We start from the raw sequence: 15,433 nt of genomic DNA, 5'->3' as shown, positions 1-15,433 counted from the left end.
TAATTGCCTTGTATCATGAAAAAAATTAACTTTTATCAGATAGACTCAGGCAGAGAAAGGATAGCCTTGTTGTTCATATGAGGCCATTTCTTTTTTGATTCCCACGATGTAGCTTTGTTGGAACGCACATGGAGGGAGAGAGTCTGTCCTTATACTGCAAAAGGGGGACAGTAGAACTCTTGATTTCAAAGTCTGTATGATGAAATTTTACAGGTCTGAGTCACAGGAGAGTGTTCAGGAACAAATTAATAAATTAATTTCCATCATGCTCACGTGGTCTCCAAACCACAATCACCTACAGGATGGAGGTATGAGGTTTATTAACAGTCACATTTTGCTGTTGTAGGTGCACTCCTCTCATGCAACTGTCTATGGCAGTAATTAAAAAAATATAAAAATTAATATTTAAGTATACCAAAAATAAATTGCTCTGGCACACCTCTCCCCTCCTCCTCCCAGTCAGTCCACATTGTTCTGGGGCAGAATGATGTGCAAGGGCAGGATGATAATAGTGCTTTGAAGCATTGGAGTGCTAAATGTGTATGCCAGTGTTATCCAATATTATCCAGTTGTCAAACGATTGTCACCAATATTGCTTTTGTTATTATATGCACTTCTGTTTATGTAATTCCCTTGGTGGGCAAAGGAATCTCATGAGGAAAGACTGTTGTGACACAACCTCATCAACAGGATCCACAGGTGGTTAGGTTGGTACCAGAACCATAGATGCAACAGGGAACCATGTTGCACCCGCCTCACCCACTCACCACCCCCAGTTCTACAAAGGGGCAAGCACGGTGGCAGACGACAGAAGACCACAGCCTAGGATACTGTGTGTACCTGGATCCCAGATCCCATAAGTGCCCCTCGAAGCTGTGAGGGCAGGATGGAAAAGAAAGGAAGAGACCCAAAAGAAAGCAACAAAGCAGGAATGTCAGTCATCTGTTATTACTTGCTAATACTGATGATTCTTTGACTGACCCAGAAGCAGAAATATCCCATTGCAGCAGCTGGCATCAAGGTGTCAGAATATCTAAGCATCAATTTCTCTTCAGCATCAGAATATGTCGGAAAATGTCGGAGGACACAAGCACAGCACAATAGGGAACTTTGTCACAGGACAGAGAAGGTCTTGTTAGTTGTGAAGAAAGAATGGCTACATGTGTAGGGAGATTAAATATGTACAGTGTGGGTATGGGAAAAACAGAGGGTAGGTGTGTAGGAAGAGGCTCTGTATATACTATACCAAAGTGAGGTATAGTGTGCACAGAGTTCACTGTTTGGTTTTAGGGTAAGTATTCGGTAGTTGGAGTTGAGGTTCTTCGGGTAGACTCAGAGGTCCCCCGGGGTCAAGAATGCATTCTTGTTACACCCTCAGCAGCACTAGGGAGGCCAGGTGCAGAGTGCTGAGGCCCAATGTTATCCAAAGGGGGATAGAGGGCCTCCGGTTGGTGGCTGCTAACGAGCTGCCACTGGGTTGTGGGAGCCAAGCTCCTTGACTTAAGCTCAGGGCAAATGGGGTTTAGGCCAGCACAAAGGATGCACCCTCAGCGGCACTGGGGCGCTGGGTGCAGAGTGCTGTTTTGGCGTTGGGCGCCCTGTAGATTTCAATGGGGAGTCTCTAGTTTGCAAAAGCAGTTCAGGCTCAAGGACAAAGGTCTTTTGGGTGCGACCACCACTTAGAGAGGTAAGTTGGGATGTTGGGGGTCGGCTAGGCACCGTCGGTTGGGCCAACCACGGCCGTGGGGGATCGGGTGCAGGGGTGCCTTTTAGTGTCGGGTCTCCTGACCAGCTCCTGGGCGTGGTTGGGGAGACCTTCCAGATTTAGGATGCAGGCGTCAGCTGGAGGCTTTACGCAAGTCAGGGATCACTAGATCTCGGGTCAGGATCGCCGGGAAACCTCCTTGTGGTGCTTGTCCAATCGAGCTTGGGTCGTGGAGGGAGGGTGCACAGTGAGGCAGATTCGCGGTTTCGGCCGGGGCCAGAGGAGATTAACAATTCCGATGTTCACGGGAGACACGGTCTTTGTGGTTGACGGCAGGTAGGTCGTACGGGGTTTTTGAGGTTGCTGGCTGCAGGACACATTGGAATTTTGCATGAGCAGGTTCGAGGTGGAGACAGGCCAGTATGGCTTGGGTCAAGTCAGTGGGTGTCTTCCTCATGTTAGCTTAGGGATGGCAGGTCGGTCCTTCTTCTTTTCTTGTAGTTTCTTCTTGTCTGCCTTCTTGGTTCAGGGCTTCCACCCAAATACTGTATTTAGGGGGCATTTTAGGGGTCTCTAGGTCCGTGGCCAATGGGCTACTGACCTTAGGGTGACTACACTCTTGGTGTGCTCATCTCAAGTGGGGGGTGTGAGCACAATCCCTAATCCTGACTGGAGAATACCTGCCATTTGCAAGATGGCGGGCACTGAAGAGTGGGCTTCAACTCGCCGCCCCCACCTGAGGGGTGGAGTTGGCAGTGGTGGGCACACCTTCTGGGCTGGCTAACTTTTCCTGCCTGTCTTCTCGCAGTAAAGGAGGGGAGACAGGAAGGGGGCCTGTTCCTGATAGCAGGAGAGGCTGGGGGTCGCATTACAAAGGCTGCAAGGCCTTTGACGCTCCTCTGCCACAGATGGCTCTTCCTGGCATGGGGTAGGTGTGAACACCTTTCCTAGGAAAGACTTTGGTTCTGGGCTCAGGGAGCAAGGCTCCCACTCTAGGGGTCCAGAAACATGTCTTTTGGTGGCAGGCTGGTGTGTATCAGTCAGGGAACCCACCAGAGGCTGGTCGTTTTCAAGGGGCATCTCTAAGATGCCCTCTGAGTGCATTTTTCATTAAATCCCACACTGACATCAGTGTGGGTTTAATGTGCTGAGAAGTTTGATACCAATACCAAACTTCTCAGTTTTCAGTGCCTCCATTATGGTACTGTGGAGTTTATAATGACAAACTCCCAGCACCATATACTCTTAATGGCAGCACTGAACTTACAATGTATAAGAATTGACTTAGACACTGTAGTGGTAAAGGGATCATGTACCTGTACCATCCCCACTGGTATAGTGCACCCAACTAGAGTCGTGACTGATCCATGCCATGGCAGTGGGTTGTAGGCATGGCACACAGGGATGTGTGCCATGTTGACTCTTCACTTTGTTCTGCACTAAAACACGCATAACTTAGAAGAGCAAATTATGACTGGAACGTCCGCAGAAATGAAAGATCTATTGGAAAAAAGGTCCTACAACTCAAGGAGAAACTAACTGATTATTTGGAAAATATAGTGAAGAAAAAATGGGAGGCAAGCAAGCTGTCAAATCATGAGTATGGGGAAGGATGTGGGAAAATGTTGGCGTGGAGAACCAAAACAGATCAGACAAGAAACACAATATCCTGTATTGAGAACAACCAAATGATATTGAGCTATGATGACTCCGCGATAAAACATGAATTCACATCTTTTTTTTCAAAATTATATAAACCCAACTGACGAACAAATCAGTAAGTACTTAGATACTATCTCATTACCATCACTAACAAAGGAGGAGGAGAGTGAATTAAATAGCGAAATCAAAGTTGAGGAAGTGAGAGCGGCTATAAAGAATTTGAAAAGGGGTAAAGCTGCTGGCCCAGACGCGTTGCCAAATGAATTTTACCTAGCACTGAAAGACTCAGTAGTAGTCCACTTAACATATCTAATGAACAAGATATATATGAACCAGGAAAATGTTCCAGACTCCTGGAATGATGCCACGATTAGTATCATATTGAAACCAGGAAAAAATCCAAAACACTGTGAATCCAACAGGCCTATATCATTGTTAAACTGTGACTACAAAATCTTCATGCAGGTCATAGAAAAGAGATTATCCACAGTCATACCAAAATTAATCCACCCTGATCAGAAAGGTTTCACAAAGGGCAGACCGCTTCACGAAATAACACATGAACTTTTTGCAACAATCGACATAGCCATCAGTGAAAAAATGCTGTTAACCATAATCACCTTCGATGCTGCCAAAGCATTCGATAGAGTTAACTGGGCCTTTTTAAAACAAACCATCAACAAATACAACCTAGGGACAAGATTTGGCTGCATGATAAAGGAAATTTATAAAAAACCAAGAGCAAAAATATTAATCAATGGATCACTCACCAGCAACATTGAAATGCAAAGGGTGACAAGACAGGGGTGTCCTTTATCCCCTCTCATGTTTAGCCTTTACATCGAACCACTGGCTTGTTCCCTAAGAAAGCATATTTCAATATCTCCTTTCAGCTATCATATGTGGTCAAAGAAAGTGGCTCTATATGCAGATGACCTGATGATATTCACAGATAACTATGACAATTCCTCCAACGCAATAGATGACACGATCTCTAAGTTTGGCAAGGTATCTGGATATCTAACAAATAAAACAAAAACTGAAGCCATGAGTTGGAATATACAACCTAATACGACATACTCCAGAAACAAAATAAAATATTTGGGGAACAACCTGGTCAAAGAGCTGGAAAAGATTCCACAAGTAAACCTGAATAGAGTGCTTGCTGAAACAAGAAAACTGCTTAAAGTGTGGGGCGGGCTACCCTTAACCTTCTTGGGAAGATCGAACATCTTAAAAATGTCAATTCTACCTAAGTTTACATATTTATTTAACACCATTCCCTTGGAATTCCAGAAAAACTCATTGAAGAAAATCCAAGGTGAATTAGCCAGCTTAATTTGGGCTTCTAAAAGCACGAGGATAGCATGGAGCAAACTAAGGAGGAAGAAAGATCAAGGAGGAATAGCCAGCCCAGATCTTTTCGAATACTACAGGGCTTTTCATTTCAAGAACATGAGACCCTTACTAAGAAAATATCAATTTTACCCAGACTACTTACAGAATATGACAGATAAAGTGGATCACTTCTTGTTCAAATTTGGCCATCCAAAAAAAAAAAAAAAAAAAATTAAAGATCTTACATAATGCCGCAAAATTGTGGTACCAAATTAGAAACACAGTAAATATACCTTAGGATAGTAATATGGCACCAATCTGGGACTCCCCGGGCACACCCGACTGCCTAAAAGACTCTCTGGCTTTACCACTAAAAGCAGTCAGAATTGAAACTTGGGGGCAACTTCTAATAGATAATGCCTTAATTACATGGGACCAAATCTCTTTAATCACTAACTCCAAATTATCTAAGTTTAAATTCTACCAACTGGATAGCTGGACCAAATCTTTAACGGAAAAAAAACGGGAAATGAAAACCTGGAGAAAGAAATGGCAAAATCCTCAACAATAAAAAAAGAAGTATCGAAATGGTACTGGGCCCTTATAGAGGCTGGAGAGGAAGACTGACCAGTCTCGGAAACAATTTGGAGTAAAGATATGCCCGAATTAGATCTTCGTACGCTCTGGCAAAAATCTTTAGGAATTTGTTGGTCCAGCTGAAAGCAGCAACCCTGAAAAGAAATCACTTGTTTACAGTCCATAGATCTTACTGGACTCCAAAAAGATTATCGAAATTTAAAGGAGCTAACATAAAATCTTGCCCTAAATGCGGATTGGAGAAGGCGAACGATATCCATATGTTCCAAGAATGCCCCCTTCTCACAACTTTTTGGCATGAAGTCGGTAAGACGATAACTATGGTCTTGGGTCACCAAATAGACGTAAGTACTACTTTAATTATTTTTGGGGTCCCCCTTATAAGAGAAATGGAGATAAGTATTTTGACTAAAAATCAGAAAAAGCTATTATTTGTATTAATACTTCTGGCAAGGAGAGAGATTTGTATTAACTGGATTAAACCAACTCCTCCTTTGCATGCAAACTGGCTGAATTCTATACTAACAACGAATAAACTGGATAGGAAAGAGAACATAAGTAAAAAGTCAAAGTTTTGGGAAATATGGGAAAAATGTTTCCAAACATCAAGTTAACACCTTAGTAAGACTCGCCAACTACATCCAATGATTAAAGCAATGACAATAATTCAGGTAGAATAAGTTCTGCCGAGTAGCCAGGTTGGCTAGCTCCCCTCCTATACAAAAACAGAATTATTGGTAATGATAAAGGAAAACGAGAACTCTGTTTATAATCAATACCGATAGGGATACTCCCCAACCCAGTTTGAGATACACGGGGCAGAGAACGTTGATATAACAGATTCCCGAAACTCCTTATACATACAATCGCAATATGAGGATAAAAAAAAAAACCACGCAGCCTGCAAAGGCAGTGTGTGAGTGTAAAGGTACAGGACCTCTAATGGTGGCACAATAAGTGTTGCAGGCCTTAGAGGCCTTCCCTGTTCACAGTGCCCTGGGTACCTGTGGTACCATTTACCAGGGGCTGACCTGTGGCCAGATTGGGTTTACAAGGTACAGGTTTGGGGAAAGACCACAGGCCCCTGGAACCTGATTGGCAGGTACCCAGGGCATATCAAATCAAAGTGCATCAGTAGTCTGGAAAAAAGTGTGGGGGAGGGTTACCGCAACAGAAACCCAGATTCTCACATGGTGGTATTATCCACATCTAAAAAGCAAGCCCAAAACATTTGAACAAAACAACAGCTCACATGTACATTTAGGAACAACTACATTCAAAAGAAAATTTCTGAGGAATAACATTTAAAACATTGCTGACTAGGACACCCCTTTGAAGACTAACGAGTGTTACTAATGAATAATAACTATCTCTATCTAAAATGTAAGATGAACTGCAGAGGGGGGAGTTTTTGCAAGTACACAACAAATTCATAAATGCAAAAAATAATTCATTAAAAATCATTATAAGTCAAATATTTGTAAAATACAGCCTTGCAAATGTTGAATGTTATGATGAGCAATGTACAAATTAATGATAATAGAAGTGCCAAATAATAGATAGAAACATATAATAAGATATTTACCAGCTGTGTAACAGGAATTGTTGGGCTGATATTTGGGCATGTTTTGAATACAACGGAATAATGTTACCAAACTGGGATCATCACCAACTATATGAGCCTTTCTCCTCTGTATCAGATGTCCCATTGCAAACCTTGTGTCCTGATACCAAACCTAAAGGGTATGGAAACAGGATTGTTATTAGTGCATCCATACCTGAAAGAAAAGGTCATTATTATATATAAGTGGTTGGCCTGAACTATAGTCTTACCTGGCCATAAATAAAGAAGTAACCTGTTTCTTTCACCAATATATTATTTTTCCGTTCTTCAAGGGCTGCTCCTCTTTTAAAGCTAAGGATCCATGGGACAGTGCTTGAGGTACCTAAAGGAGAACAAACACGCAATAAGAAGATACATATTTGGTTTAGTGGAGAAAACAGTGGCAAAATAAAACTTTGCATATCAGTAAAACAAAATGTGAAATTTCACAGTACCGCTGTGTTGGGGAAAATGTATCTTCATAACAAATGTTGGGAGCAGGCTTGAGCCCCATAGTGATGTTAATATCTAAACAAGTCAGAGAAACCCTACCTGTGAGATGAGCAAGGCACTACATGCACTGGTTACCCATGGTGTTTTTACGGGTTTAACGGGTGTGATTTTGAGATAATCTATTGCAGAATTTATAACTTTAGCCTCCTGTATTGTTTATCAATAAAATGTAGATTGGGTGTATGTTAGAGTATAATTACAAAAATATAGTTTGACAATATTTTACATCCTAAAAATTGTTTACAAAAAGTTTGTTCCATTGGTGTATAATTTCTGTTACTAAGTGAAATGGTGCAATACTTTTGTAACCTGTATATTAGGACACACTATTTCTGTCAAATATTTGGGTTAAGATATTCTGGTACCATACTCCAAAACCTTCTTCCAAAGAACTTGCAGTACAATATTAGTACCCGATGTGAGAACATTTTATTTCCTTGATAACAGGATAAAGCAAAAGCTTAGCCATTGGGGTTACACTACCCAACATACGTTTTTCCTAATTCATGTCTATTAAAAGAACATTTCTGACCTATGATTTTAATGACATTTCCTAGTGCTAATGCTATTTTCATATAATGTACTAGCAAAGTGATGCTCATTCCTTGGTAGAAGATTTTGGATTTTTTGTCTAGCATTGAGGAGCATTTTCTGAGTGACACCCACAAACAATATAGATGAATATTGTTAGATATTATATATAGGAAATCTGAGTGTTAAGCTATAGGAGAGACACCATACTCTAAGCTACCACAAAGCCAGAAAAATCTGACTTCTAATGTGTAATGTGGATTCTGTATGCTATAGGTAGCTTAGCTCACAAAGCAAGGCTCGTCTGAGAGAAATACATGTAGTACAAGTAAAATAACACAAAAACAACATCATATTTACAAAATACAGAACCTTACTGTTCCTAACCTAATTTGGATTTAGGAATCAGGAGCTATAGTCAAAATATGCTTCATTAAAAGCAAAACAAAAGAAAATGAACAACACTGTTAACTTTTAGGTTGTAGTAGAAACCATAAAAAGTTTAATTTCTGAGAAATATTAAGGAAAAACATGTTTTAGAAAGCTACATTTTCCCTGTCGTAGCCTCTGGAGGCTGCTTGATATTAGTCTCTAGCAGCAGCCCTCTGATTACTCAAGCCCTGATGAGGTGTGAAAACTGATCCTAGAGCAGAGACAAAGGCCTTGTGTGGGGAGGTGCTTTTGCTCCTCCTGCAGTATGACCATTTGGGCCTTGAACTTAATTCAATTCACTTGGAGTGAATAGAGAAACAGGTCAACTCATTACCCTGGCTCCTCCATCTCTGAGAAGGCAGATAGACTATGCATAAGTAGATAATGGTTTCACAATTTTGGATTAGGGCAGAGAGGGACACAGTGGGACAGTTTGCAGTAGAGTAGACAGGAACTACTGTAAAGGTGGATGGGGTTACTCATTTGAACTTCTATCCCATTGGCTAAGGAGGGGCCAGGGAGCACTGCCAACCATTTGATGGTATCCTCTTCAGAACACTTTCTTGACATGAGGAAGAACAGAAGAAGGCTGGACCTGTTGTGGACCTGGAGGAGCCCTGGAGGACTGGATCTGCTCCTTGTTATTCCTAGGAAAAAATAGTGGACTCCAAGGATCATAAGGCTTCCCTATTGCTCTAGCTACAGGGATACTACAAGCTACAAGAGTCCTTTGCAAAAATTGCCCAACTGACCAGTCTCAATTGGACATGTCCGCTGGTGGATCAAGTCAAGACTTCTGAGTGCTGTTATTAAGGTTTTGGAACTTTTGGTTGTGTCTAGATGGATTTCTCCTACTACCCTGAAAATCTGGGACTACGAAGCATTTTCAACTTCAAGACTTCCGGAGGACAAACCTGTCAAGCCGATTCGACCGAGATGCATTGTTGCTCGGTAGAAGATTCAAGTTTCTCCTGTTTGGAGCTTCTCTGCTGCAAAAAATCTGATTCAAAAGGCCACTGCGGAGAAAGTATCTGGCCTCATAGAACCCTCTTCGGCTACAGCCTGCAGCCTTGCCCACTGAAAGTGCCAACATAGGAATCTTAACAGGGTTATAGTAGTGCCAGAAGTAGCTGGCCGGCAAAATACCTCCTTTGGTAATGAAATTTAGTTTTTTTTCCCACTCCTGCCACAAAACAATGGTTTCACTGGGACTGTGTCTGATAGGTAACCGACCTCATGGAGTCATCCTCAGCGACAGCCTACTGCCTTGCCCCACTGAAGATTTTGGACTTCGGTTTTTAAAAATAAGTCGCAATGTAAAACGAGAGAATGATTATAAGCTGGTTCCTGTATCCGACCAACACTCCACTGTGGTCACCCTCCACTTGCATCTAGGTCCTGGTCTACTGCTACCAGTTTGTCGCAGTTGGACTTTTTTGTGTCACTTTTAGTGAAAACATTTTTATGTTATGTTATGTTATGTTAAAATGGGGTTTTATATAGCGCTCAGCTACTCCGAGGAGTGTCCTGGCGCTTCAAAACCTAATAGGGAAACAGGGACAGGCGAACAGATGATAAGTACTATTGAACAAACAGCCAGGATTTCAAATCCTTCCTGATAGCTAACAGATTAACATTTTAAATCATACCTCTCGTTCTCCTTGATAGATTTTTGTCACTTTGGTTTCAATGTAGTAAATTGAATGTACTCCATTTATCACATTAAGTTTGGGTGCTGCATAAATGCTTTAACACGTTGCCCTAAGTTAAGGCTGTCTGTTCTGTACCACAAGTTTGACCTCAGGTTAGCGACCTTGAGGTTTAGCTGTGGCAATGATTGTGATAGCTAGTTGAGGTGGTGAGACACCGCCCTCAACTAACCACCCGATTTCTTACAATAGTGTTAAAAAAAATATTCATGTTCTTAATCTTTACAATCCTAACCCATTCACTGGTGGTGATAGCACTAGTATAGATGTGGTTGAGTAAGAGTTTCCATAGGAAAGGTATTTTTCGCTTTCTTAATAACTTTGGATCCACTCGAATAATCTGCAGGAAAATTCCTCCAATAAGAAGTTCAATCAATTTGAGTCCTTCGTAGCAAGTTTTGTGCAGACCTGTAAAGTGGGGGATAAGAAAAAGGGAGGTCGCAAAAGTGTGATTTCCAATTTTTATTACCATTGACTGTTTTGCTCTTCAATAGAGAAAAAATGTCTGAATGGAACAACACTAAAGTTGCTGTCGAGCTCTGGGATCTGCTCGACACCTCCGCCCCAGACGTGGCCTTCCTGACCGAGACCTGGTCGAAAGACTCCTCGGCACCCGACATCGCCATAGCCATCCCGGACGGCTACAAGATCATCCGCAGGGATCGCGCCAACGAAACGGAGGAGGAATAGCCATCGTCCACAAGTCCACCCTCAAGGTCGCCACCCACGCAAACAACACCCTCAAGACCGCCGAACACCTGCACTTCTGGATCCACACCGACCCCAAGACCACCCTCAGAGGAACACTCATCTACAGACCCCCCGGATCCCGAGCTCAATTCAGCGACTCCATCGCTGACTTCGCCAGCACCAACGCACTCGCCTCCATGGACTACATCCTCCACGGGGACCTGAATTCCCACCTCGAGAACAACAACGACGCCAATTCCGCCACCCTGATCGCCAACCTCGCCAACCTCAGCCTCAGACAATTCGTTACCGCACCCACCCATGCCGCTGGCCACACGCTGGACCCCGTCTTCTCCACAGGCACCCACGTCACCTTTGACCACACCACCAAACTCCACTGGACTGACCACCGCTGTATCCATTTCACTTTCAGTAAACCAACCACGCACTACCGCACCCTTGCCAAAAACCCACCCACTGACCCCACCAACCAAGACACCACAGCCCGCAACCTCAGACAGTGGATCGACGACTGCGCCAACACCCTCGCCCCACTCAAGAAACCCTCCAACAACCACACCAGCAAGAGGGCCACCTGGTTTACCAACGAGCTGCAGACCTCCAAACGCGCATGCCCGAAACTTGAGAAGATATGGCTCCACCAACGCACTCTGGACAACCATGCAGCCCACAAGGACGCCACCCACAGACATCACCACCTCATCAGATTAGCCCAGAGATCCTCCTTCAAAGACCGCCTGGATAACAACGCACACGACAGCAAAGAGCTCTTTAGCATTGTAAAGGAACTATCCAACCCCAGCGCCAACACCAATGACATACCGCCCTCACAAGAACTATGCAACTCACTGGCCATCTTCTTCCACCACAAGATCGCTGACATCTGTGACAGCTTCAACACCATGACCGACCGACTATGCCAGACCCCACTTCCCCTGTGAACAACACCAGCGCCAACCGCCTGACCTCCTGGTCCAACATCAACGACGACGAGACACGCAAGATCATGAAGTCCATCCACTCAGGATCTCTGTCAGACCCGTGCCCACACCACGTATTCAACAAAGCAGACGTGACGCTGCCATCGCACCCTAACTACGGAAGGTCATCAACATCTCCTTCGAAACAGCGACATTAACGGAAAGCTGGAAATACGCTGAAATCAACACCCTCCTCAAGAAGCCAGAGGCAGACCCCAAGGACCTCAAGAACTTCTGGCCTATCTCCCTGCTCCCATTCCCAGCAAAGGTAATCGAGAAAATCTTCAACATGCAACTGGCCTGCCACCTGGAAGACAACAACATCTTGGACCCATCCCCGTCCGGGTTCAGACGAAACCACAGCACCGAGACAGCCCTCATCTCCGCCACAGAAGACATCAGGCGTCAACTAGACAACGGCAAAACATCAGCCCTCAGCCTTCTGGACCTGTCAGCCGCCTTCGACACGGTCTGCCATCGCACTCTAAAGACACGCCTCCTAGAAGCCAGAGTCCAAGAGAAGGCCCTTGACTGGACCACGTCCTTCCTCTCCAGCAGAACCCAGAGCGTCCGCCTCCCGCCCTTCTAATCCGGGGCCACCGACATCATCTGTGGCATCCCCCAGGGCTCATCCCTCCGGCCGATGCTGTTCAACGTCTACAAGGCCCCCCTCGCACAAGTGGCCCACCAACACAACCTCAACATCATCTCCTATGCTGACGACACCCAGCTCATCCTCTCCCTCACCAACGACCCGCACACCGCCAAAACCAACCTCCACGAGGGAATGAAGGCCGTCGCAGACTGGATGAGGAACAGCCGTCTGAAGCTGAACTCGGACAAGATGGAGGTACTCATCCTCGGACCCACCCCCTCAGCCTGGGACGACACCTGATGGCCGACCACACTGGGAACTGCATCGACACCCACCGACCATGCAAGCAACCTAGGATTCATCCTCGACTCCTCCCTCTTCATGTCTAAATAGGTCAACGCCGTCTCCTCCTCCCGATACAACACCATCCGGATGCTCCGCAGGATCTACAAGTGGATCCCGACTGAAACAAGAAGAACGGTGACACAGACTCTTATCTGAAGCAGACTGGACTACAGCAACGCACTCTATGCAGGAATCCCAGCCAAACACCTAAGATGACTACAACGCATCCAAAACGCCTCCACCCGACTGATCGTCAATGTCCCTTGCCGCAGCCACATCACCCCCCACCTGAGAGACCTACACTGGTTCCCCGACGACAAGAGGATCACCTTCAAGCTCCTCACCCACGCACACAAAGCACTTCACAACGCTGGACCAACCTACCTGAACAGCAGACTCAGCTTCTACACCCCCACTCGCCAGCTCTGCTCCGCCAGCCTCACCCTCGCTGCTGTCCCCCGCATCCAACGAACAACCTCCGGCGGCAGATCGCTCTCCTACCTCGCCGCCAAGACCTGGAACACCCTCCCTACCCACCTACAGCAGACCCAAGACCTACTCGCCTTCAGAAGACTCCTCAAGACCTGGCTCTTCGAGCAGTAACGGCACCCCCTCCCCTCAGCGCCTTGAGACCCTCACGGGTAAGTAGCGTGCTTTACAAGTACTCTGATTGATTGATTGATTGCAAATAGATTGTCACTATATCAATTCATGATACTTCTACAGAACTGTTCGTAATCAATCACATAGTGTAGAAGCGACTGCTCGCTGAGGACTTCCATCATGGAAGATCTGATTTTCATCACTATTGATTCCTAATAGAGAGGGTACTGAATCAGAGAGCAACCTCGGTGTTCAATTCAGCTGCATCATACTGAGGGCAAGAATGTTCATTAAAAAGAGAAATTGCACATTTCCATACTACTCAATTTACAGAGAATTACATTACACAGAGGTTATCTATTTGTGCATAAGCAACTCTTTGAAGGGAATTGCGACATAATGACCAAATATGTATGCATGGTAATATTTGCTCATTTAAAATGATTTCTTGTTTTTGGCGTCTCCTTATTTGCCCCTAAAGTTATAAGCAAGTGCTACAAAAGAATAGCGGGACATCTGTTTTGCTCACTTACCCGCCGTGAGGGCAACGGCCGATGCAGTTCTGTCCAGGGGAGCGCCGTGAGGGGAACGGCTGAATCGCACAATGCCTACTGCCACCGGGGAGACTGAACCACAACCCCCAGGTGCCCCGGCGGCCGAGTCGCGTCCCTGACGCCACCTTCGCGCCCGGAGGCGCCTGATAAGCGAGGAACGCCTCTCGCCACCCGAGTCGCGCGCGGGAGTGCCTGGGCAAAGGGCGGGCCCTCTACGGCCCTCAGAGGACATAAGAGGACGGGACGGGCCACCCCACCTGACTTTTTCCAAGGAGAAGGTATAGAGACGCTTCTTACTATTTGACTTCTACTGTACTGCTTTTGTTGCTTTATTGGATTTTGCTTACCAGTCATGTCCATCTGGGAGGAGCTCAACGCCCTGTGTGGCACTAAATATGTCCCGGATTCATCAGCCCCCCCCTACTATGTGCAGTGATTTTGACAATTTAAATGGTACTCCGCGGGACGTACCTCTACCCTCAAATAAAGATCAAACTCAAGCAAATGCACTGCCCCAGCGTTCCAATACTAAAAGGAAGCATGATGGGGAAAATGTCAACGAGAACCAATCTAAAATTCAAAAATTGTGCACCTGCCTTACATCTTCCCCCTCTAACCCAATGACATCATTGGTGGATAAGGCTGTGGATAGAATAGATGATCCTGTATCGCCCCTTCAACTGACTTTACTGGCTCAGTTCGAGCAACTGTTAATATCTGCCAAATCACCTCTGGTTATAAAAATTCATGACCTGGGGGACAGGCTGACCAGCATTGAAAAAATACTTAAAAGGGATTCTCCACCAACCAATAAAATAGCAACACCTATTTGCCCTAATCCTCCCATCAACCCTGAAAAGTCTAAGCCCATTACATGTAAGAATACCCAAACTCATTTACCGCCTCTTAATACACCTACCTCAACTGGCTCTAAAGTAACATTAAAACCTGCGCTAATAACTCACAAAGTGGCCAGAGCCGCTCTAGAAAAAACGCCACGTATTAATTTACCTCCCGAAGCCGCCCCATATGTGACTGTCCTCCCTGGGGTCCCTGCACTCAGCCAGGGGAAACATGAAACTCATCAGGACCTGCTAAATAAGGTTATTTTTTGGTTACAGAACAATAGACCTTTGCCACCTGATTTAGATGGTGGAATCCTGAGCGCCAGGAGGGTGGGGTGGCTAGGTACGCTGCCGAAAGACATATTGGGGGACTTGGTGTTAATTAAATTTAAGAATAGGAACATCGTCCCCTACTTACGTTTTTGCCAGCCCAAAGAAGGAGATGGCTCCATCGGCGTTTGGGACTTGCATGATTTCTACCCGAGCTTCCTACACACTCCGTTACCAAGAGTAATGACAAAGAAATACAACTCCTGGAGAAAGGGATCCTGTGCACCTTGTGCCACTAACCCCCTAGCCTCTAATAGATTCGAACCTCTGTTTAAAAATTGAATTTTGGGAGAACCATTTATATAGAGGCAACACACGAGTTCTAGTCCAATTGACACAGTAGTATGTACCTAGCAGGCAAACTGCTGGCATAGGTTTGC

The 15,433-nt window shown here is 45.0% G+C and overlaps 1 protein-coding gene across 2 annotated transcripts in view; it reads right to left on the bottom strand.

Annotated features, from left to right (window-relative positions):
- Positions 1 to 15,433, bottom strand: part of TNFSF13B (TNF superfamily member 13b) — a 112,338-nt gene that overhangs the window by 59,431 nt on the left and 37,474 nt on the right. For both annotated transcript variants that reach the window (XM_078658255.1, XM_078658256.1), the window contains exons 4-5: positions 7,136 to 7,248; positions 6,888 to 7,038 (exon numbers count right to left, since the gene is read on the bottom strand). In XM_078658255.1, the coding sequence (XP_078514381.1) occupies positions 6,888 to 7,038; positions 7,136 to 7,248 (264 nt within the window). The remainder of the gene's footprint in view (positions 1 to 6,887; positions 7,039 to 7,135; positions 7,249 to 15,433) is intronic.

The sequence above is a fragment of the Lissotriton helveticus genome, chromosome 8 (genome assembly GCF_964261635.1).
Source record: "Lissotriton helveticus chromosome 8, aLisHel1.1, whole genome shotgun sequence".
Lineage (NCBI taxonomy): Eukaryota > Metazoa > Chordata > Amphibia > Caudata > Salamandridae > Lissotriton > Lissotriton helveticus.
This window is presented reverse-complemented; position numbering and strand designations above follow the sequence as displayed.